Source organism: Rhea americana, unplaced genomic scaffold (assembly GCF_003343005.1).
Source record: "Rhea americana isolate MKP2758 unplaced genomic scaffold, rheAme1 scaffold_4, whole genome shotgun sequence".
NCBI classification, from domain to species: Eukaryota; Metazoa; Chordata; class Aves; order Rheiformes; family Rheidae; genus Rhea; species Rhea americana.
Window position 1 is genome coordinate 9,697,914 of NW_028186534.1, and position 21,110 is coordinate 9,719,023.

The following is a 21,110-nucleotide window of genomic DNA, read 5'->3' on the forward strand; positions in this document are numbered from 1 at the left end:
TCCGAAGAAGGCACCGGGTGTTTCCTCCCGCGAGGCAGGTCGCAGAGCGACCCCAGCATCCTCACCGAGCCCGCGGGCACCGCCGCCCCGCAGCACCCAGGTAAGGGCGCGTCGCCCCGCTGAGGGGCGGCCGGGCCCGGCGCCTCCGCGCCCGGGCACCGCCGGCACCAGCGCGGCAGCCGCGGCTCGCCGCGACCTCGGGAGGACTTCGCGGGGCGTGTGTGTGTGTGTGGGGGGGGCATCGGCGCTGATAAAGCAGAAGGGAACCGGCTGTTTGCCTGGGATCACCATGGCGACAAGGGGAAGCGGGGCCGTAATTAAACGCTTTCTCCCCACAAGAAGGTAATTTTCACTTCGTGGGGAGAAGTGTAATCTTCTTAGGAAGTGCAGTCACACAGGGTGGTGCTGGAGGGACAGGGCTGAATTGCTAGAATATAAATAGAATACTGCGATTAGCTCCCCCCTCCCCTTTTAAAACTGGCTAATGATGTTTCCAGCTTAAGTTTACTTTGAGGAATAATTCTACATGTCTGTTGGTGGTGACTCAGTAATTTCAGACTGTCACAATCTAAGCAGTGATGACCCCTTTAGAGAAAAAAAGAAACAACTTGAAAAACTACATCACTTTAGTGTGATGYGCTTTGATGTGATGTGACAGCAAGGAAAGGTCCAACAACAAGCTGGAAGCAAAGGCTAAGAGCCAGTTTACATAAACCTAGAGATCATGCAAGAACAGGAAGGGCTAGCCGAACAAAACAGCGGGGACAAACATAGCATAAGACAATGAATGGGATGTTGATCATTACTGCCCGGTACACTGAAGTGTGCAGCTAAGAAGGGGTTTGGGGTTTGGGTCTTGGGTCAGGGACTATCAACATGCAAGAGACAGTCCCTGAATGCAATTTTGGATTGGACATTAGTTCCTGCTTTTTTCAGATTAGTGAGTAAATAAAATACTCTTGTCTCCTTTGAAAGACCTACTACAATGCTCCCTTTTGAATCAATTAAGATATTAATATTTGTGACTATTTTAGTTTTTCTTATTTATTTGTTTTACCAAGCAATTCTGAGCACCCTGCTCTGCAGTGAAATACAAATTAAATTAACAGAAACAATAGATGATTTATCTCTGATGCCCAACTGTTCTGATACCCTAAGTAAAGGGAACAAAGGACTCTTCTAACATGAACTGCTCGACTCACTCCCAAAGGGGCAATCTTGACTGAAAGAGGAATGTACATTTCTGCCATTTGATTTCTGAAAGCAGAAGTGACTAATGAAAGGAAAGGCATAGGAAATCTCAGTTTTAACTCCCCCATGTTCTTTTCTGCTAGTCAATAATTTTGATCTTTTTGAAATATGCAACAAAGAATGTACRCAACATGTCTGACATAGAGAAAATATTTTAAAATGTTATGTTTTTTTGTAAGGTGAAAGAACTATCTGTACATAGTATTTCCCCCCCAGTACAGACTTCATCAGATAATCAGTGTCCTATTGCATGGCAGAAGCTATACAAATGCCCAAGAAAAGATGTCTTTTATGGTATAATGATTTATAAACAATATGTGRGGAGAAACAAAAGGTGATAAGTAGGTATGTTTTTTTCTGCAGGATTGCATTAAGGAGGTATAAATGGTTAGTGAGAATAGTTAGCAGGTTTGGTAAGCTTTTCAGGTCTTTTATCTATTTTAAATTATTTTATCAAACAGTATTGGGCACCTATATGCCTAAAATTGATACTGAAGTAAACAGATATTATTTAAATAATATTTTACCACAGTAATATCACGCAGTATTGTAAGTAGTCACTCAGGCTCTGAGTGATATTAATTCATACATACATTCATGCAATCAGCTATTCAAAAAAAAAAGAAAAATAATTAATTCAACTGTAAGAAATATATATGCCAAACTATATAATTGTATTTTTTATTACTTTACTCTTCAGTAAGATAATTTTGTTATCATTATAGTATCAATGCAATCATCTATGGACTATAAGTCAAAAGAAACTCTTAGGAGCACTAAACAGTACAAAGTGTGTGTTTACATTCCAAACCTGCTTGAAGATAAGCCCTACAGAGAAGGATAGAAATACATTTTCTATTTGACAATGTAGGATTCTTAGTTTAAAAACTAAACATGCATTTTTATTTATATTTAAATAATACATTTAAATTATATAGACAAATAAGGCAATAGCAAAGTAAGGATATGACTGAAGGCTCCCTACAAAAAACATTCCTACTTTTGTGTAGCATTTGAATGACACTATATTCCTTCTGGAGACATAGTCTTATTTTGTCATAAGATTTTCTTCAACACATGATGTGGTCAAGGATTATTCTGTACTAGTTCATTAGTCCATGTCTACTCTAGGAAAGTATATCAAAGTAGGGACTGTGGTAATAGATGAAGCCAGCCTGGCCTGTTTTCTAAAGATTTTCCTGCTGTTCACAAGGGTTTTGTTTGAAGATGGAATTTATGTTCCTCTTCTTGAGCTATACAATTAACAGTATTTTTTTAATCTAGCTTTACCCAGGAAAAATCATAGCATTGAACAGCTGAGAATGTAGATGTGGCAGTGTACAGCTTTTCATGTATTTACCTAAGAACATTCTCTGATGCAATGCTCAGTTTTCCCTTCTGTCTTGAAACACCAGCTTAACAGTTGTATTGACTGTACACAGCAARGTTACAAGACTTGCCTGCTGTCTTGCAGGAGTTCAGACTCCTTTATCACTGGACCACATAATCCCTTTTATCTGATACTGAGTAATGTAAACATCAGACTCAAGGAACCCGGGATGAAGAGACTGCAGACGGCAAGTGTTAGTTCACCTTCCTATTGTAATCTGCTTAGCTTTCATTTGCAACTTTTTCATGGACTCTAACTTGAGATCAGATCTCAAAGGGAGTTTCTCACATGCAACTAAAGCTACAAGGCTTTTAAGAAAAAAGCCTAAAAAGCTAAATTTGTCTTCTTACAGTAGTAGCACACAATAACTAAGTAACTACCTGATTCAAATAGCCTTATATGGTGATTTTCCAGTTCTGGAAGCTCACAATCCTGACTGATGCCAGTGAAAGCAGAAATTACTCCAAGCTTTGAACAATCAAGGCTTCATGATAAAGCTTCTTATCAAGAGTATTTTTTTCTTCACAAAGCACTCACTGTAGAAATAGAAAGCTATTTTTTATCTTGATTTGCTAGAACAGAGGTTGTCTTGACAGATCACAGTGAATTTCCTAACTAAATGTGTAAAAAAAACTTTAGACTCCTCAGATACTACTAGCATCTTATTAAATGTTCCTGTAGTAAATAAGATAAACAAGGTGTTCAGTACACTGGACTAGAGGTAGTTAATAGTTACTTATACTAAAACAGATACAAATTTGCTGATTTAGATCCTTCAATGCAGCTTTAATTAAATAGCAGCTCCTCACAGTGATCAACTAATATATCACAGTCATGGTCTGAGAAGGAAATATGGTCTGTAGTTATCTATGGCAGGCTTTAATGACAAATAGACAATTTCCTCCAGCTGTTAAATGGTGTATATAGCTCCTATTCTTAGTACAGGGAATACTGGAAACAGTATAAGAAATGTAAGAAGGAATGAATGTTTCTTTGTTTTAATTGGTTATGTTCCCCTTTAAGATAAATAATATGCTTTAGCCCATTATTTAAGGTGTATTTTACAAAAATTAGTATAGTACAACAAACACTGGACTTCATATTTCAGCCTTAATTTAAGCACACTGTCACATTAAGTGTGCAAGCCTTAAAAAGTAATACRTCCTGAACTTCAGAAATTCACCTCGAAATACTTGTGTCTTACTTAACTGTAGACTATCTTTGGACAGTGCTGTCTTTAAGAAGGTTAATTTCACTTCTGTTATTGTGCCATGACTTAATGCCAGATTCATAGGAAACGAACCAGCACAACTTTCATTYGGGAATCCTCATAGGAAAGATTTTTAAAACCAGTAGCATCTTTCTGCTGCCAATTAAGAGAATTGGGAGAATGCCAGAACATCCTATTGTATCAGATTTTATATATCGACAACTTACTTGATTATAGATATGGCACTACCTTTGAGCTGAAAAAGTCAGCTGTCTAAACTACGCAAAACTACTCTAGAAAATATTACATCCTGCCATAACCTCAAGCAGAATTTTGAGAATTTCATTATGAAAACTGATAAAATACTAGTTACACTCCAATTAAAAAAAATAAAAGGTGAGAGAAATTGATTAAAACTCTAAAAGACAACTAGTTACGTTAAAGAACATAACGCAAAGAGGCATTTCATTAATCCCAGAGATCATAGTTTTCTTTTTCTTTTTTTCCTTCCTTTTCCATTCCCCATCTCTCCAGGGAAGGATCAAGAGAGAAAGGAGAGCCTAAAGAGCYAGGGATGTGAAATAAAAAGCAGATTTCAACATGACCATCTATTTGAGAGAGAGTTTCAGGAAACCAAAATATTGATCTCATTATATCCTTCCAGCAGTCAAGGGGCATAAAAACAACRGACAGTCTCCTTTGGTTTGTATTCATAGAAAAAACAGGGCTTCACAGAATGAAGAAGAGCAYTGCATCTCAAAGCTAGGTATTACTTGAGAAGAAACAGGCAACCATGACAACACGAAAATGCCATCCCCCCCAGTAGTTTGGGGATAATCCATTTTAATGTGCAGAGGTATACACTGATGCTATCACATTTTGCTCTTTATACCGCTACTTTTCCTCCCTGGCATCATTCAATTAAAGAATACTTTGTCAGGACTGGCACAACTGAGGTCTTCAGCAGATGTTGCCAATGGTCCACTGTACCTGCCTTCTCCTCCAGTGTAGGATCTGTACCAAGGCAAGGAGCTGTTGCAGTGCAAACAGTAGTATTAGATCTCATCAATCTCATTATGTATTAACATAATTTCTAGCGTTCTAGTTGGAGAAGACTATGAAGTACATGATGAAGGAGAGAAGGAGGATTCTCAGGCACTATACTATGCTATGGTGTGCTTCAAGATCTGACAAGTTAAAGCTACTTCAAAATAGTTCCAGACATGTATGCATATGTTGCTGCCTGACATTGATTCACTTTTTTTTCCCCTACTGGTACTGTGTGTAATCAGCAGCCCTTGAGAACTAAATTAAGCTAAGGGAGATAACAACTGCATAAATCTTTAAGCTCCTTCATCATTGTTTCTAGTTATCATAATTCAAAAGCTTTGTAGCAAGAAACATTCTTGTAAGTATTTTTCCAGGATTCTGAGAGACTRTTTCTCCTTGGACTAAAAGATGACCTGTTACTAGCAGTTTTGTATGCAATATAAGGACATCAGCCATATAATAAGGCCTTCAGGAAAATCATGATGAAATAAAACATTAAGTATAGAAATATTCTATATCTCTTGGCTTTTCTTTTTCTTGTTTGAAGCTGCAAATTAGCCTGGATAAACTGGATCACTCCCTTCAGATGTCTACCATTGGTTTCTCATAGCCTTTCAGGGTTAGTTTACACTGCTAAAATTTTAATTAACATTAATTGCTTGAAAGAGTCATTCTTTCAGAAAGTTTCCTCATTTTGATGAGTCTCATGTATAGTGTTAGGGAACACTGSAGAGCTATGCTTTCCCTCCTTTTTAGCCATCAGGACAATGCATTGGTTGATTGAATGATATTGGAAGCTACTGGCAAGAAAGATTTGAAAACTCAACTTAGTAGCATATTAAAAGCAAAGTGTAGTAGGTTGGAGCTGCAAATATTTGTGAAGAAAAAAGGGAAGGCAYGGAAAATGAGGGGTACAATTGAACTGCAGATAGATTGGTGCCAACATTCTGAATCTGCTCCAGTGATTTTTGCTGCAAATCATATTCTTTGTAGGCCCATAATTCAGAAAAACACTCAACCATGCACTTAAAACACGTGCAGAAGACTCAAGCAAAATGAGAACAGAGTGAGGATCAAGACAGGAAAAGATGCTGTTGATGCCCTGCCTGACAACTGGATGGTGCTGTCATCCTTTGGAGGTCATTTAGACTCCTGCAACTTAAATCAGGGACTGAACAGGATTAGCCATGACATATTTAGTTACATTAATTTTCAACTTGGATATTAACAGTTGAGCCAAGCCACTTATTGAATGTATTTCTCCCACCAGAATGATTCTGGTCTGGATTTCATTGTCCTGTATCAGCCAGTGAGTTCTGTTAACAGAGTTTCTTTGCCCCGCATCATATTTCTTCTGGAGTAAGGAGTGTGTCAGGTCTCCTACATCCTTTCCCCGAAGTATTAATTTGTGATTGAAATTAAATAAGCTAGGCAGTGCTTTCACTCCAGTTTATGACTTTACCTTATTTTTTGTATATATGGAGCTTTATTATATTTTAAGCTCCTTCACTTAAAGTCAGATGTTTCTGTTCTTATCCAACCAAAAGGCTACCAGCAGAAACTTACTGTTCCACATATATTTAGTTCCTCACATGATACCACAGGGGCTATACTTGGAGACAGAAGCATTCAGGAGGGACTAGAAACATACAGGACATTAATTTATGTTCCAAATTAATATCTCATTTCCTTCTACTCTGAAATCCAGCTTTCAGTGTTATAAGGCTCCCCAAAACACTTGCTATTTGTGGGAATCTGCAGTGAGAGTCTTTCATGATGTGGTACCAGAAAAATCATCACAGTATTACCAAGTACTGCAAAGCTAATTACTGTTTTACAAASGGGCCACTGTGTTTTTTGGAAGCTTGTTTTCTTTCTCATTAAATCTCCAGTCCCTTGCTGATCTAATCTAACTGGACACCAGGTCCCGTCCTGCAGAGGAACTTCACTAGAAGCACAGAACTCCCTTCTTTTATCCATCCTTCTGTGATAGAGGATCTCTTACCCTAAAGTCCCCTCCCCAGTGGGAGGACTCAACACATGGCAGCTCTTCTACAGCAGGTCCAGGACAGGAGAGTAATCTCTCCGTTTCTGGAGAGGGTAATGGGCATAGAACACTTGGGCAAGCTGCACAGAGGAGGCAGATGCATGCACCAACATAGGATCAACACTTAAAAGTCATTTAGCTACTGCACATATTTAGGTTTGTGACAATAGTGTAGTATCATTATGTCAAATACCACTCAACAAGATGCACACTTAACACACACTCTGCTTTAAGCTGGCTGCCTGGTTATTTGACTAACTGGAACTGTAACTACCCAGTTTGGTTTTTCGAACTCAGGACAGCGGCTGGGGAAGTTACATTTTAATATTGCTTTTGCAGTAGTTAAATGAGATCAGTTAATATGTGTACTATTCATGTTTAGGGTTTTTTTTAGGCTTTTCCAAGATTGGACTGTTCCCAATCTCCCACTAAGGAGACTTAGTGGTTAGCCAAATATTAGAGTTCCGTTAATGAAATATAGAACTTTAATGGGAAAAAGAAGTGTTTTACATTTCTCCTTTTTTCCCTAAATCTCAAGTTGGCAGGTAGTCTGAATATTACTGGAAAGATTTTTAACCCATTTAAACCTCTGTATTGAAGAAGTGGAAATACTGATTATATAGTGTCATAACAGACTGGATTTATATGAATCAGGTCAGCATATGGGAACTACCTGAAATGTTGTTAATGAATTTCTTTTCCATATATAGAAACTTCTGCATTCTTAAGTAACTCAGTAACTGAGGATTCTGTTTTCTTCCTAGCTTCACAATATTTTTCTTTTTTTTTCTGAGCAGAAAGACTGGACAGAATCTCACCTTGAAATATGGATGCTTGTGGGACTGTCACACAATGCAAATGTGCACTCTTCTCCCACATTTCAGGGAGCCAGTGCACTATTATTCTGCTATTCCAGGTGCTTGTTAGTTCTCTTATTCTCAGTTCTACTAGCAAAACCCTTGAGGCACATTTGGTCTAAACTTGAGTATCAGAATCTGAGTAGGTAGTCTATCATGTAACAGTGAAAAGCATTAGTTATCTGATCTAGCAGTTCTGGAGATCTGTCTTATATCYTTTATTTTCCTTGTTGAGTTAGAATTAATTTCTTAGGTCTAGAACACTTTAAATATTATCTTCTCTTGCTCCTAGGAGTCCTCTTCCATGCACCAGAAGGAACCTTGTTATTTATGCACAAGTTCTTTCTTCACAGTTAGGTTTTGGTTGCAGCTACAATATTTTGACATTAAAAGCAGTAGGGATGGCATTGCACACTGTGTAAACAATGTAGGATTGATTTTTTTCTTGATATCTAGATAATTCATTTGCATCTTATTGAAAGAAATCTTYGGTCTTGAGTATACAAACTTCAAAGCATGCTTTATGTGAGAAAAAGTGCTTTTTCAGAGTTTCAGTATCCCATAGATCACAGAGAAAAGTATTACAAGTTGCTTCTATACTCTCTACAAAGGGCGTTTCTGTTTCCCTCCTTAATTCTTCAGATGTTTTCACGCGTCATAACAAAAACTATCACAGATTACAAAAAAAGATTCAGGCTCAGATTCTCCAAACACAGATGTGTAGTCTGAGAAACATCTAGAGGCCATAACTGAAATAGATTCATGATTATGCCAGGTACTGTGCAGCATATAAAGAGAAAGTGTTTCTGCTTTAAGTAGTTTGCAATCTAATTTGAAAAAAAAACCAAAAACAGAAAACAGTGGATTAAAAGAAGTGTTTCTTATATTTTACATACGGGGAATGGAGAATTAGTAACAATCTTGTATGTATTTCTTTAGGAAGCCAGYGACACCACTGAAAGTTGATTCTGGATTTCACAAGTCCCAGTAGTATGCATTAACCACAGAAGTCATACCCAGCAGGACTACTGTTGTGGTGAAAGTTACTCATGTCTATGTGTTTCAGAGTCCACTAGTCAACTCATGGARAAATTGGAAGGGAAAAGAAAAAAAAAGTTATATAGAAAAGGAAATCAGATCTCACTGTAAGGTCAGACAACTTTGATTTGATTTTTTTTTTTATGTAGTTGAAATGTTCTTGTCCTGTAGCTTCTAATGCCTGATGTTACTAACAACAGAGAAAACAGGTTAGGCAAGGATATTTCAGAAATTTGATCAATTAAAAAACATTTTGAAACATCTCTCTGATGGAAAATGTTACACTGGAAGAGTTTAAGATCACAGGCAAGATGGGTTTTTCACTCTGAGATTTAAGGCTAGAATTTCTATTTGTTAAAAGTATTGATAGGTTTGGTCTATGTACTCAATATTGTTTCATCTAGTAAGAGAAAACAAGAGAAGTCATAGGCCTTTTGATGAAAGATGGAAAGGGATTTTAAATTASTTTTTAGTACTACTTTTTTTAAAAAAAATTACCTTCCAATGACCTTTTGGTATGAAGCAGAGATAGTTAGGAACTTCCCAGAGAAAATCTAATCTCTTCCCCTGCCAAAGCTTTGAGCAGGCATATATATACCAGTTTCAATAAGGATGGAATTAAAAAAGATTGAAATCAGTAAATAAGCATCCCTTTCCTAAATTAGGCAGAATGGGAACTTGAACAGAAGGAAATGTTTTAGTCCACCAGCTATTTCTTTGGAGGACTGGAACCTTTTCTTATTTTTCTCTCTTTAATATTACYAGCCTTATTTAAAAACAAGAATAAACTCAAAATTTGACTGCATACAATAAGTACAWGAAYTCAAACTTAATTTGCACACWTAATAATTTGTGCATACAATTAGATGATTCCCTATGCAAACAAGATAAACTCATATGTTTTCCAAATAATCATAAAACCCTCTTCAGACTTCAGCTATGAATGAAGGAAGAYGTTTTAGGATTAGTGAGTCAATTAATGTTTGCACCACACGTTGAAAACGTAATGAGGTACATAATGCTGGAAGTCATGTTTTTCTGAAAACTGTTAACTGTTTATTTTAGTGGTTAGTTAAGTGATAGTTACATTAATCTTTTGCAATCTTTATATTTGGAACTCTGTTTCAAGACTGTCCAATTATAGCTATAATGAATTGGTTACATCATTTTTTTATTTATAACATCATGGCAGTTTTTTAAACTAAATATGTTGCTTTGTATTGTAAATACTTAGAATCAATTACTGGTTTCTCTGAGCAGGTCAGCCTTAAAAATACCAAAGAGTAAGTAAGGCTAAATATGAAACTTTCATATTACTTCAAAATGTAGCTAGTTTATATTTTAATATAATGGATTCTTTGTGCCCATTAAATCCCATGCTTCTGTTTGAAATCCAAGCTGATTTATTGTCTAACATATACACAATTTATATGTGCCCTAGGGAGCACATCACGTAACTACTTCAAGCAGGTCAATAGCTTCATGCTTGAGTCTGCATTAATATTTCAGTAAGATGATCTTAATCAAAGAGTTGCTTTCTAGAGTACACTAATATACCCTAATCACACATGGTTCACACATGCAGACCTATGATTATAGCTACAGAAACGCTTATCCTTATGCATAAAGCACTTCATAATTATTGCATTTAATGAAGAGACAGTTCATGTGTTAAAAATTCCATATTCTTTTTTTTTTTTTTTTTTTTTTTAACATCCTTATACTGTTCTTAACCAGCAACTGGACATAGATTATAGAACTACATCAAACCAGTGAAGTCTCCAACACTTTCTGAGGGTTGCTAGATCCTTTGGGCCATGCAGTTTTCCCTATGCCTTGCCCATACTGATTTATTGTGAATGTCTGTCACATTTCATTCAGCCGCTCACAGAACCTGCATCTTACCCCTTACTCAAACAGCCCGCACTGAGACTTGTTCCTTTAGCCTTGCAAGAACATGAGAAATGCTCTACTGGGTCAGAACAGAGGTACATCTAGTCTGGTACGCTGTTCTTGACAGTGGCAGTAGGAGATGCTATTTAGAGAGAGCATGCTAATCTAGCTTTGAAGCTTGACACAGTCTGGAGACAGAGCAAAGGCAGTCTTGGGTGACTGCATGAACACAGATGAACACCAAATGAAATATTCAGGGTCAATCATCGGGTGAATCTGAGTTCTCATAACATAAGGAAATGTTGATGCTTTGGGCAAGTTTGTCCACCATATAGAACAGCCCTACTTTTTTATGGGAACTCAGACAAAACATCAGCTGAAATCAGTCTCCAGGAAAGTTTCTTTGGTCCTGCAGGTAGTTTTTAGTTTTTCATCATTAATGATAGGAATCTGTATGGAATATTTAGACTGCGCAAACCTTCCCAACAGGAAAGGTTGGCTACTATTTTACACACTCTCCCTTTTTCCCRAATCCTGCAATGTAAGAGATGTGATGAGATTTGCTTTGCGAGAAGTAACTGCGTTAGCCAGAATATGTCAGCCTCCAATGTTAAAATGCTTTCAATTATGCATGAAGTGCAGAGTTGGGACAGAAGTGGATGACAGATGGTTTAGGACTGAAGCCTGGAAAGGCCCCCCCCATAATATGTAGTGTCACAACATTATTTCAGTTGGACCTGAGAACTGACATTTTGTATTKAGGAGACAGAGAAAGGAAATAGCTAAGAGAAAGGTTTCTCTTCAACCAGCCCACACTATGGTCATTGCTGAACATCCACTTGAKGGACCTCCTGAATTAGGCATCACAATGTAAGTGGGCATACCAGTGGGGGACAGCTGGATGGAGAACCTTAGAGTCTGACCATCCAAATTGTTTCAGCAGTGGAGGAAAAGTGACAGCACAAGTGAAGGGAACAGTCACACAGTAGTGTGCCTGAGTCACTCTTAGTGGTGGTTCAGAGAATGGGGGGATTTCAGGAATGACTGCAGAAAAGGGGAGCAAAGTTCCATAGACGTTCAGTGGCAGCCCTTGGAAATCCCAGTCATTAGGATTACTTGACAGTTCTGCTCTGTATGCTAATTTATCTCCTGTCTACTAAATCCTCAGCCTCTCTGGGTTGCTAACAATACATGATAGCTTAACTGGGTTTCTCTGAAGTTTATGCTGTGCAGATGGAACTTTTATAATTGTGTAAACTCTATATTTATAATGATGGAAGAAAAAACAATCTGAATTAGACTTTTTTGTATTACAGCATCTATGCAGACTGTGGGTAGCAGCATTTGGGGACTGCAGAGATTTCAAGGAAAAGGGCATCAACTTCTCAGAGCAGTTCAGCTTAGCTTTGGCTGAAGTGTTTTTTTCCATCACAGTTGGTCATTTGATTTTGCTGTAAAAATTTTGTAACATTTTTTTGTGAAATGCCTAGAAGCAGATAACTAATGCTAAAATTAGAATACTAGCTATGCAGAGAAAACTCTAGAGAAGAGAAAAATGGAGCTTAGTTCTTTCCTCACACAAGTTCTCCACTTGTTTACCATGAGCTTAGAATGATTCATTTCTTGTTTACACTCAAGAGAATGAATGGGAAAATCAGAACTCAGATAAACTCCTCATATCTCTTCATAATTCACATATGAAATATTTAACTGTAGGAAACTTAGCAACCTGTAACAATGCTTTCTCCAAGTGAGGAACATAAGTGTCACCTGGGAATCCCTTATGATAAATAACATAGGTCTTGAAGAACATACTACTTTTACTATAAACTGCTGATATTAATTCAGAATTGGATTGTATGAAACATAAAATTGCATCTTCACTAAAACCATGACTCTGCTAGATCTGTAATAGCAGAAAATATCAGTCATTGCCTGAGGGTAGTTTACTTGAACCCTAAAAGTAGCAGTTAACTTAACAGATGACATGATCAGATGCATATTTTATTAAAGCAAACATAAGGTATGTGAACAACAGCTGTCAAGATAGATAGCAAATATATCGCTTAGTGTTATGGTGTATGTTTCCTGCTGTATTTCAACCAGAAGAATAAGCTGAAAGGAAGCCAAATAAAATAGATCATTTAARCAAGCAAAAGTACAAAGAAGTGGCCTTAAAAATCCAGAATATTCTGCATCAATGAAATTACACTAAGATGGGCCCATAATGCTTCACAGAAATGTATCCTGTACCGYCCTTCTTTAGTTCAATAAACTATCTTTGAAGACACAGGTTGATCCATAATACCGCTGCTGAGGCCAGTGGTGTTTCTCCTATCTCACCGAGTTAGAGCTTTCCTCTATTCTTTTGTTCTCTTGTGAGAAGGTAGAATTTGTTGCAACTTTTTATTTACTTTCCAGTCTGTTTTCTCTACTACTTTTTTTTTCACTTTTCTCCTATCTAATCTGAGTTCTTTGTCTTAGCCAGCACTTTTCTTCAGCTTTAGCAAATGCAGCAGCTCCCTGCTCCAGATGACTTTCTCCTGAATTGTTCCTTTGGGAACAGAATGGGTGTTACTACTGCAAAAACAGAGAAACCAGCAAAGCCTGCTTTCCTGTGGTTTCAGCATTTTCAGTCCTCAGTTTGACCTTATACTGTCAAAAATCTCAATTATAACTTACAATTAGATYCTCTATTGTCTAATGAAGTGTTGGTCTGGCTAAGAACTTTTCCCTTTGGGCACTCGTAGTTTCTCCCTCCGTGGATGCTTTGGTGGGTAGCAAAGCTGACCTCACACTGAAGCTTTTTCTTAGAGGTAATACTTAATAGGATCACTASTGTCCTTTTTCATGAACTATCCTTTGTTGAAACTTGCTGGTGAGCTCTGAAGTTATTGTGAGAACATGAGGTCAAAATAAATAACTTGCTTCTGAAAGAAGAACCTAGGACCAAAAAACAGAAGTAGCTGTTTTCAGTAACTTGCTGTTCCATTTATATTTTTCCTAATCTTACTCTCATAATACTATTTCTAGGATTTGTTTAGACTATTCCAACACACTGAAGGTCTCTATTTCTTCTACCAACCTCTTTGAAAAAAACAGCTCTATCACCTCTGGCATTACTCATCTATCTTATTTGGGAGACAATATTTTATATAATCGTCTCTCTTTTGTCCTGCACTTGCCATACTGGATATTAATATTTCTCTACTAGAGCTGCTCATTCCCACTGAGCATTTTAGATCTATCTTCTGGTTTTTCATTAACAAAAACAGACCTGCCAGGAGCTTATGCATTTTGAGACCTCGATTTAGTTGGCTTTTCTAATAAAGTGGTTTTAAAAGAATTATGTTATTGAACGTGTTTTTAGCAGCTCAGATACAATAAAAATGTCACTAAAGTCAAACCCACTCTAAATGTTGGAAGGGGTGTGTATAGGATGATGCTTTTACTCTACCCATAGGGTCAGGTTTCTCAGAAAGAAGAGAATATACCTTTCTAAATATATATATTTCTCACTCCATTAAAAGAAATGGAAGCCTACTTCTGGTGGGTTTAATTAGCATTTAATTCCAATYCCCCTCCCAACCCCACTGAAAAATTCCCCTGCAATTTGTCATCAAAGCACTGCAGGATTCTTTTTTAGATCTTGGTAGCTGATATAAAGTTGACTGAGAACAAGAACTACTTTTAAACAGATTAATCTAAATATACTTATTCAAGTAGAAAAATATGCAAAAGTAGGTACCCTAGATTTTCAAAACTGACTTTGATTTTAAGTAGTTACTTGAAGGAAAAGGAAAATCTCAGGTATTAGATCATGCTTTTTAATGATCTGATTTTTAGTCTGATAGTGTCTATTAAAATGAAGTTATACAGGCTTAGAAATATCTTTTTTGACAGAAAGAGACAAGTTTAAGTATATCAGGGCCAATGGGAATGCAGGCAGTTTGGGGATTTTGTTGTTGTTATACATCATAATATTCCCATAATACAAGAGAGATTACGGAAATATGGAGTAGTCTTATTTTGTCTGACATTATAAAGAAAGAAAGACTTAAAGGATTAGTCTTGATAACTTCGCTGTTCCTCTGCAACATATTGTGATATAATAGGAAATAATGTAGTRCGTATCTGTACATAAAAGAGAGCCTCTGGTCAGAATCTCGCTAATGCCAGAAAGGATTTAAAGCTAGCTAGCAGTCCCAGTTCTCTGCCCCAGAAATGACAACACAAGATGTGACACCTCTTACTCCCATACTGCGTAAGAGCATATCATGCATATGATTAAGATACCATTCAGCACGACTAATTCCTCAAGATTCACTTCTCTTTCCATTGTTAGAAACCTAAGGACAGTACAGGAAAGCTGGATTAGATTTTGGATAGAAGTTGTTGCTTTGACAGGGAATGAAGCTATCTAGCTGCTTTCATTTCCAATGTCTGCTAAGAGGCTAAGGAGGCAAAGCGGTAGAACTGGTTTTTATTCAAGTGAGCTAACAAGGATGCACTTAATTTACACATTCAGTGGACACAAAGATTTACTCAGTGTACTAACAAATTACCATAATGATGCATTTGCACACCCACCCACACATTTATACACGTGCTGTTACTCAGCTTGCACCTGCGATGATGGTGAATAGATATGTAATTGCATATATAAGTTGTTGAAAGAACAGCAACTACGCAAGGTCTAAAAAGCTGTAGTAAATGACTTTTTTTCCTACACTTTTCTATGGTTGGCAACTTTCTGGAATATGCTTTACCGTGTAAATCCTGCTCCTCCATTATACAACCCTCAAAGACTGTTCCATGAGGCATGTATCAACTCTCCAGATGTTTTTACTGAGTCATAAAAACGTTAGGAAACTGGTCTGTGGGCTCATGTCTCTGGCAGGGTCAGAGAGCTGTGAGCCTCCCAGCTCACATCTGATGCTAATAAGCCTAGAACAAGGGCAAGGGCTAGAGAGCCAAACTTCACACAGACTTGGATCCTACAGCTAAAGAAAGTGTAGAAGAATTCTAAAACTGCTACTGGAAGATTTCCCTAACAGTAACAAATACTACATGCTAATATCTGGGCCATTTTTTGGGTGTGTGTTGCTAATGACAGCACAGGGTTTCCTGGCTCACAGCCCTGAAGTCATACTTTATGCTCCCTTGATATTACCACAAACCTGTAATCCCATCTTCAGAGGGGACATTAAAACAGTTATTTCATACCATTTCATTAAACTTCCAGGTCATGTTCTAACCTTTAAAATCATGATTAATATTGTRAAATTTTTAATTATACCTTCTCAAATCAATTTTTTGTTTCCTTATTTCCCATGTAGTATACATCCGTGCATAAAACAAAAATCATTGGTAACTTTGATGTTTTATAACTCACTACCTTCTGAAATGTGAAGAAGGGTTCATCTATTCCACTGCCATGTAAGTCCATTTGAGGTGACAAYCTTATTTAGGATTATTTTTCAGGAGAGATGGGTTATTTATAGCAATTGTTTCCCAAAGATACACATAGTAACATTTTCATAAAGTAGCAGCAGCTCTGGAATCCCGAGTATTACAGTGCTTTTGTTTAGCCTTATCCATTTCTCTGCACATTAGCAAATTTGAAGCTATTCCAGCATCACATTCCAGTAGCAGTGATACTTGAATAATAACAAATAATTTGAATTCATATACTTCTATTTCCTTTTTTTTTAATTGAATAGAGTTTCAGCAGGTTATCCAAGTTTAACTGAGGTTTATCTAAAATTTAATAGTTCTAATAACATCATTGTCTTTTTTACTGGGCATTTCGTTACTTCGTTTGATACCATTGTCCATCAGTTTGTTGCACTGAGTATAATGGGAACTCACATTTGTGCATCTAAGCCAGTACTTTACTGCAAAATTTATTTGTGTTATTTAAATGCATAGACACTAAACAGTCACCCTCTCTCAGGCCTTATTTTATCATCTAAACTATATCCATTGAAAATTGATATAATCACTGCTTAATACCAGTATTTCCTAAGAAGGCTATTTTTAGTAATTGAAATTATTAGAATAAGACTTTCTCTAATAAGCAAGTGTAWTAAGCAATAGATTGTTTTTCTCTAATTAGCAAGTTTATGCCTACTTTACCAATAGGTGATATGAACAAGTTATTCAGATTACCCTGTCCTAATAGCATAATTACATTCTGTATAGTCTCTCCTCAGCAATAGCTGTGATAATTACAGTCTACTCATGGTCCAGGAACTGACGGAGGAGAAAGGGATTTGAGTTTTGTTGCTATCATTGCTTGAATCTATATTTAAAATATGTAGCTAGATTTTACCCTATTGCAGCTACTGTCAAGCTCCCGGATGGAAAGAGTAGCCATCAAGTTGTATTACATTTTCATTTTTTACAATTGTTGCTGAAAAAATAGCAGTTGTGATGTTTTTTCTTGGCTGAGGGGAGATAGAAGAAGGAGAGGTCAGGAAGAGATGGGACCTGTGTCATATTTATATTTATATTTATATTTTGATGTGTTTTCCTGTGAACATCATAGATGAAGAACACAATCCAAAGGGTCATCTGGGTTTCCCACATTTCCCTTCCTCATCACTCTTATCATTTTAAGTCCACCAAGTCTACAGTCAATTCCTCAGACTGGCTCCTGGTGAACTTGGGAGAGGCCAAGTTATGGCACCAACTTTGGCTCTAACATTTATATGTAAAAGATTGCTCAAACTTTGGGTATATTAAAGATGGAATTTCAGCCTATGAAGTACTGTAAGAGCTGTTCCTCTAAGATAATTTAGAATGYAGAGCCCAGGATGAAGCATTCTGAGTGTCATAAGAAGCGAGAACAAAGCCTTTAAAATCAAGAGATTTAACTGTGGAACAATCTTGTAGCARTGCTTGGGCAAATCTATCCTGAGAGTCCTTAAGAATTATTGCACCCTCTTTTTCAAAGTATTTCCATCAGAAGTCACATTTACAGTTGTAACACCTATTCTATTTCTATAATATTCTTATTCTCTGCTCCAGAAAAGGACTACAGAAAAGTAATAGAAATGCCAACTCAAAGCAAAGTTTGCTTTCCCAAAAGGAGAAGGGCCAGGCAGTAATGTTTGCACGTAACTAATTTATTGCTATTAATTTTATGCAGAGAGTGCCCAAACACTGAGATTGCAGAAAGTAGCATAAAAAAAAAAATCTAAACCAGTCCTGACAGAATATACAAGGTTTGAAGTGGCAAAAATATCCCGTCCTGATTATGTGAATAAGCCCTGAAAGGAATTTCACTGCTCCTGCATGTGCTGTAAGCAATAGGACTTCAGTCCTGAGAATGCTACAATGACTTCAAGAAAAAATATAGTTTGCAATTTGTTAGTTCACGAAGTGTGCTCTGTTTACTAAACAAAAAGAGGTTTAATGAAATGGCCCAAGGACAGAAGAAGAATTTTTTGATTGTTCGTAATTTTTTAGCGGGTTTAACCATTCACCTAGAATTGTGATGTGGAACAAGCAATTGCATGTGTTAATAGCAATTACGACAACTAACAGGCATAATTAAGTGATTTGTGTACATACTCRTGGGATTTCTGTGCATAGAAATTATTTGTACATTTTTGTGACTGATTTTACAAATTTTATTCATTGTATGTACAAGAACTGTTTTATATGTTGTTGCCATGCCTCTTCCATTTTTGCACAATATTTTATACTAAATTTTCAGAACATTTAAGCACATTATTATCATCAATATATATTTCAACAAAACGACTGTATTTGACTGATCACTTAACCAGACTGAGTGAATAGTGTTACTTTATCAAGGACTGATTCTTTTGGATTTGTCTTTGCTTCAGATAGATGAAGGGTTGTCATATTTGCCAGAAATACTGATGTTGGCTGTACCCAGGAATCTTAGGAACATGGTTTTGTAACAGAACTTGAAAAATCCTTTTATGTGTCTTTGGGGTCTGTTAAGGGTGGTAACTGATACTTGCAATATCTAGAGGGAGAAGACACTACTCTGGAGTAAGCTTATTAGATATTTATTATCCTGAAATCCCCGAACTGCAGGGGGAACCCCAGGAACCTTGCAAGGAAGTGACTGGGTTGTTCCAGAGACCACAGAGCAACAGCCCATGGTGAGGTTCGGAGGGCCACGGGTTTAAGGCAAATTAATAGGTTACAATATGGGATACTGCACACACGCTACAGGTAACAAGGGAAGCAATAACTCTTTAGGTATACAGATAACAACGGAAGCACTAATTCTTTAGGAATACACAAGTCCAGATTGACACCTATATGGTGCAAGTCTAAAGGTCACAACCTGCTGCTCAGCATGGGTTCTGCATACCAGGTGTTTTGGCAGCTAGAATAATTGATCAGTCAGCAAGCTCCTGTCTCCTTGCCAATCTTCTGCTTTTTTACCCACTACAGTGGCCCTTCTCGGGAATTTACCTGTGGAAACACATCGTTACTAACGAGTTTATAGCACAGTAGCCAGAATTTGCCTAAACTACTTTTCTTCCTTTACTTTTGGTACTTATTATTTCAAAGTTCCTTTGTTATTTGTTTTTTTTTTTTTAAGTCTAAAAGGTCATGCTACAGAATGACTACTAGCCTTATCCCTGTTCTTGAGGATCGGTTTATTTAATCATGCCAAAATGGTTTTAAATGTGGCAAACTCACTGATTCTGAACAGGTAAAAATAGGTAAAAGTGGATAAAAGCTGATTGTCCTGTGCTGGGAAAGACAGGGAGTGCTTTGTGTGTAGTTGCCTTCCTTCAAGGTGTGATCTTCTCAGAAACAGAAAAAGACAAAATCTTCTCATACACATTTATAAAGGGCCAAATTTGGGTCTGAGTGGCAGCCAGATTGCTCTGAATGAACGAAAAACTCCATTTTGACTCACTCTTGGTTTCTTCACGCTTATGACATGTCAGTTCCTTTCCATAGTGATCCTGCTCGTGCCAGTCCAGAGGCAATAGCTGACATGACCATTTGCTTGGGATCCAGTCCAAACTTTTTTTTATATATATCGTCACTTCTGGAAAATTCTGATGAGATTAGCCTTGAGATATCTCAAAACTTATTTCACCATGCAATGGAAAAAAAGAGTTATTCTAAATACTGCTACTAAATCCTGAGAAAATCTCCTAAATTCAGAGAAACAACATATACAGGCAGGACAATCCAGAAAGTTTTAGCTCTGTTGATTGTATGGATTAGCAGTTTTATAATGTATCCAGACACTTTTTCAGGGAGSGGAATGACTCACTGCAGAAGAGACAGAACTAATAATGGTTGAAGAGTTCTAATGATGTCTTTTGTGTACAAAGTACAAATCCATTATATTCTGCTCTCATTTTATTAATTAGTCATTCATTACTCAATGTACTATCAATTAAGCTGCTTTGCAGTAATTCTTAGTACGCTCCTGTCCCTTTTATTGATAATAAATTTATCAGTCTCTGATTAAAAGCCTGAGTTGTTAGAACAGGTTTAGAGGATACGAAATAGCCTGCCTCCTTACAAGATGACCCAAGGCTCTGATGATATAATTAAAGCATGCTCCAGTGGACAGAGCAGCTGCCTGCAGTGTGTATCCTCAGCAGTCTGGTCCAAACTCATAATGGTTACAGGCCAGCCTAAAATTAATCTCCGGGAGTGTCTTGATTCTCAGTATACACTCACATCAGAACACAGTGAGTCAGCCTGTGCTGCAGTGAAGCAGGTACTAAAACCCAATAACAATCCATGTTTATTCAAATCATAAGCAAATCTCCACCTCATCTTTCCCTTACTTTACAAAATTTAGAGGCAAGGTATCAAAGATCTTAGTCTCAGAACACACTTGAATGATCCTATCTGTTCTTACTGTGGCTAACTTCTCCTGCAGGTTATAGTAGTCCCTCTTGTTTAACAAAATTAGGTAGCATCTGTACAAAGCAAAGTTTGAATAGCCAAGCAAATATTTTGCACGCACACAAATAACTTAATTAAGAGCTGCACTCAATCACAGAGGGAACTGACCAGGTATTTGATGAGAACTGAGCAATGCCACTTGCGTTTGGCTGCTGAACTCATAGAAATCTCATTTGGAACACTCTTTGCAGAAATAATCTACAAGTACAACTTGATGATTGTGTCAAGAAAACTGTAATCCAGTCAAAGGCAAGTGCAGCTAGAAAGTAAGAAGGTACAAATACACTACTCACCAGGAATTATTAGCTCAGCTATAATGAATAATGATTGCATCTAATAAATTGGGCTGTAAAAACAAAATTGAGTCACTCTATAACCTTAACTAATAATCTTCCTAACCTTAATAACCTTTTAACCAGTCAAAAAAAAAAAATGCTGCAGATATTA

At 37.0% G+C, this 21,110-nt stretch overlaps 1 protein-coding gene across 1 annotated transcript in view; it reads left to right on the top strand.

Annotated features, from left to right (window-relative positions):
• Positions 1 to 21,110, top strand: part of PHACTR3 (phosphatase and actin regulator 3) — a gene marked incomplete at its 5' end in the record, with an annotated part of 113,479 nt that continues 92,369 nt past the window's right edge. The window contains one exon of the mRNA XM_085314267.1: positions 1 to 100. Within this exon, the coding sequence (XP_085170393.1) occupies positions 1 to 100 (100 nt within the window). The remainder of the gene's footprint in view (positions 101 to 21,110) is intronic.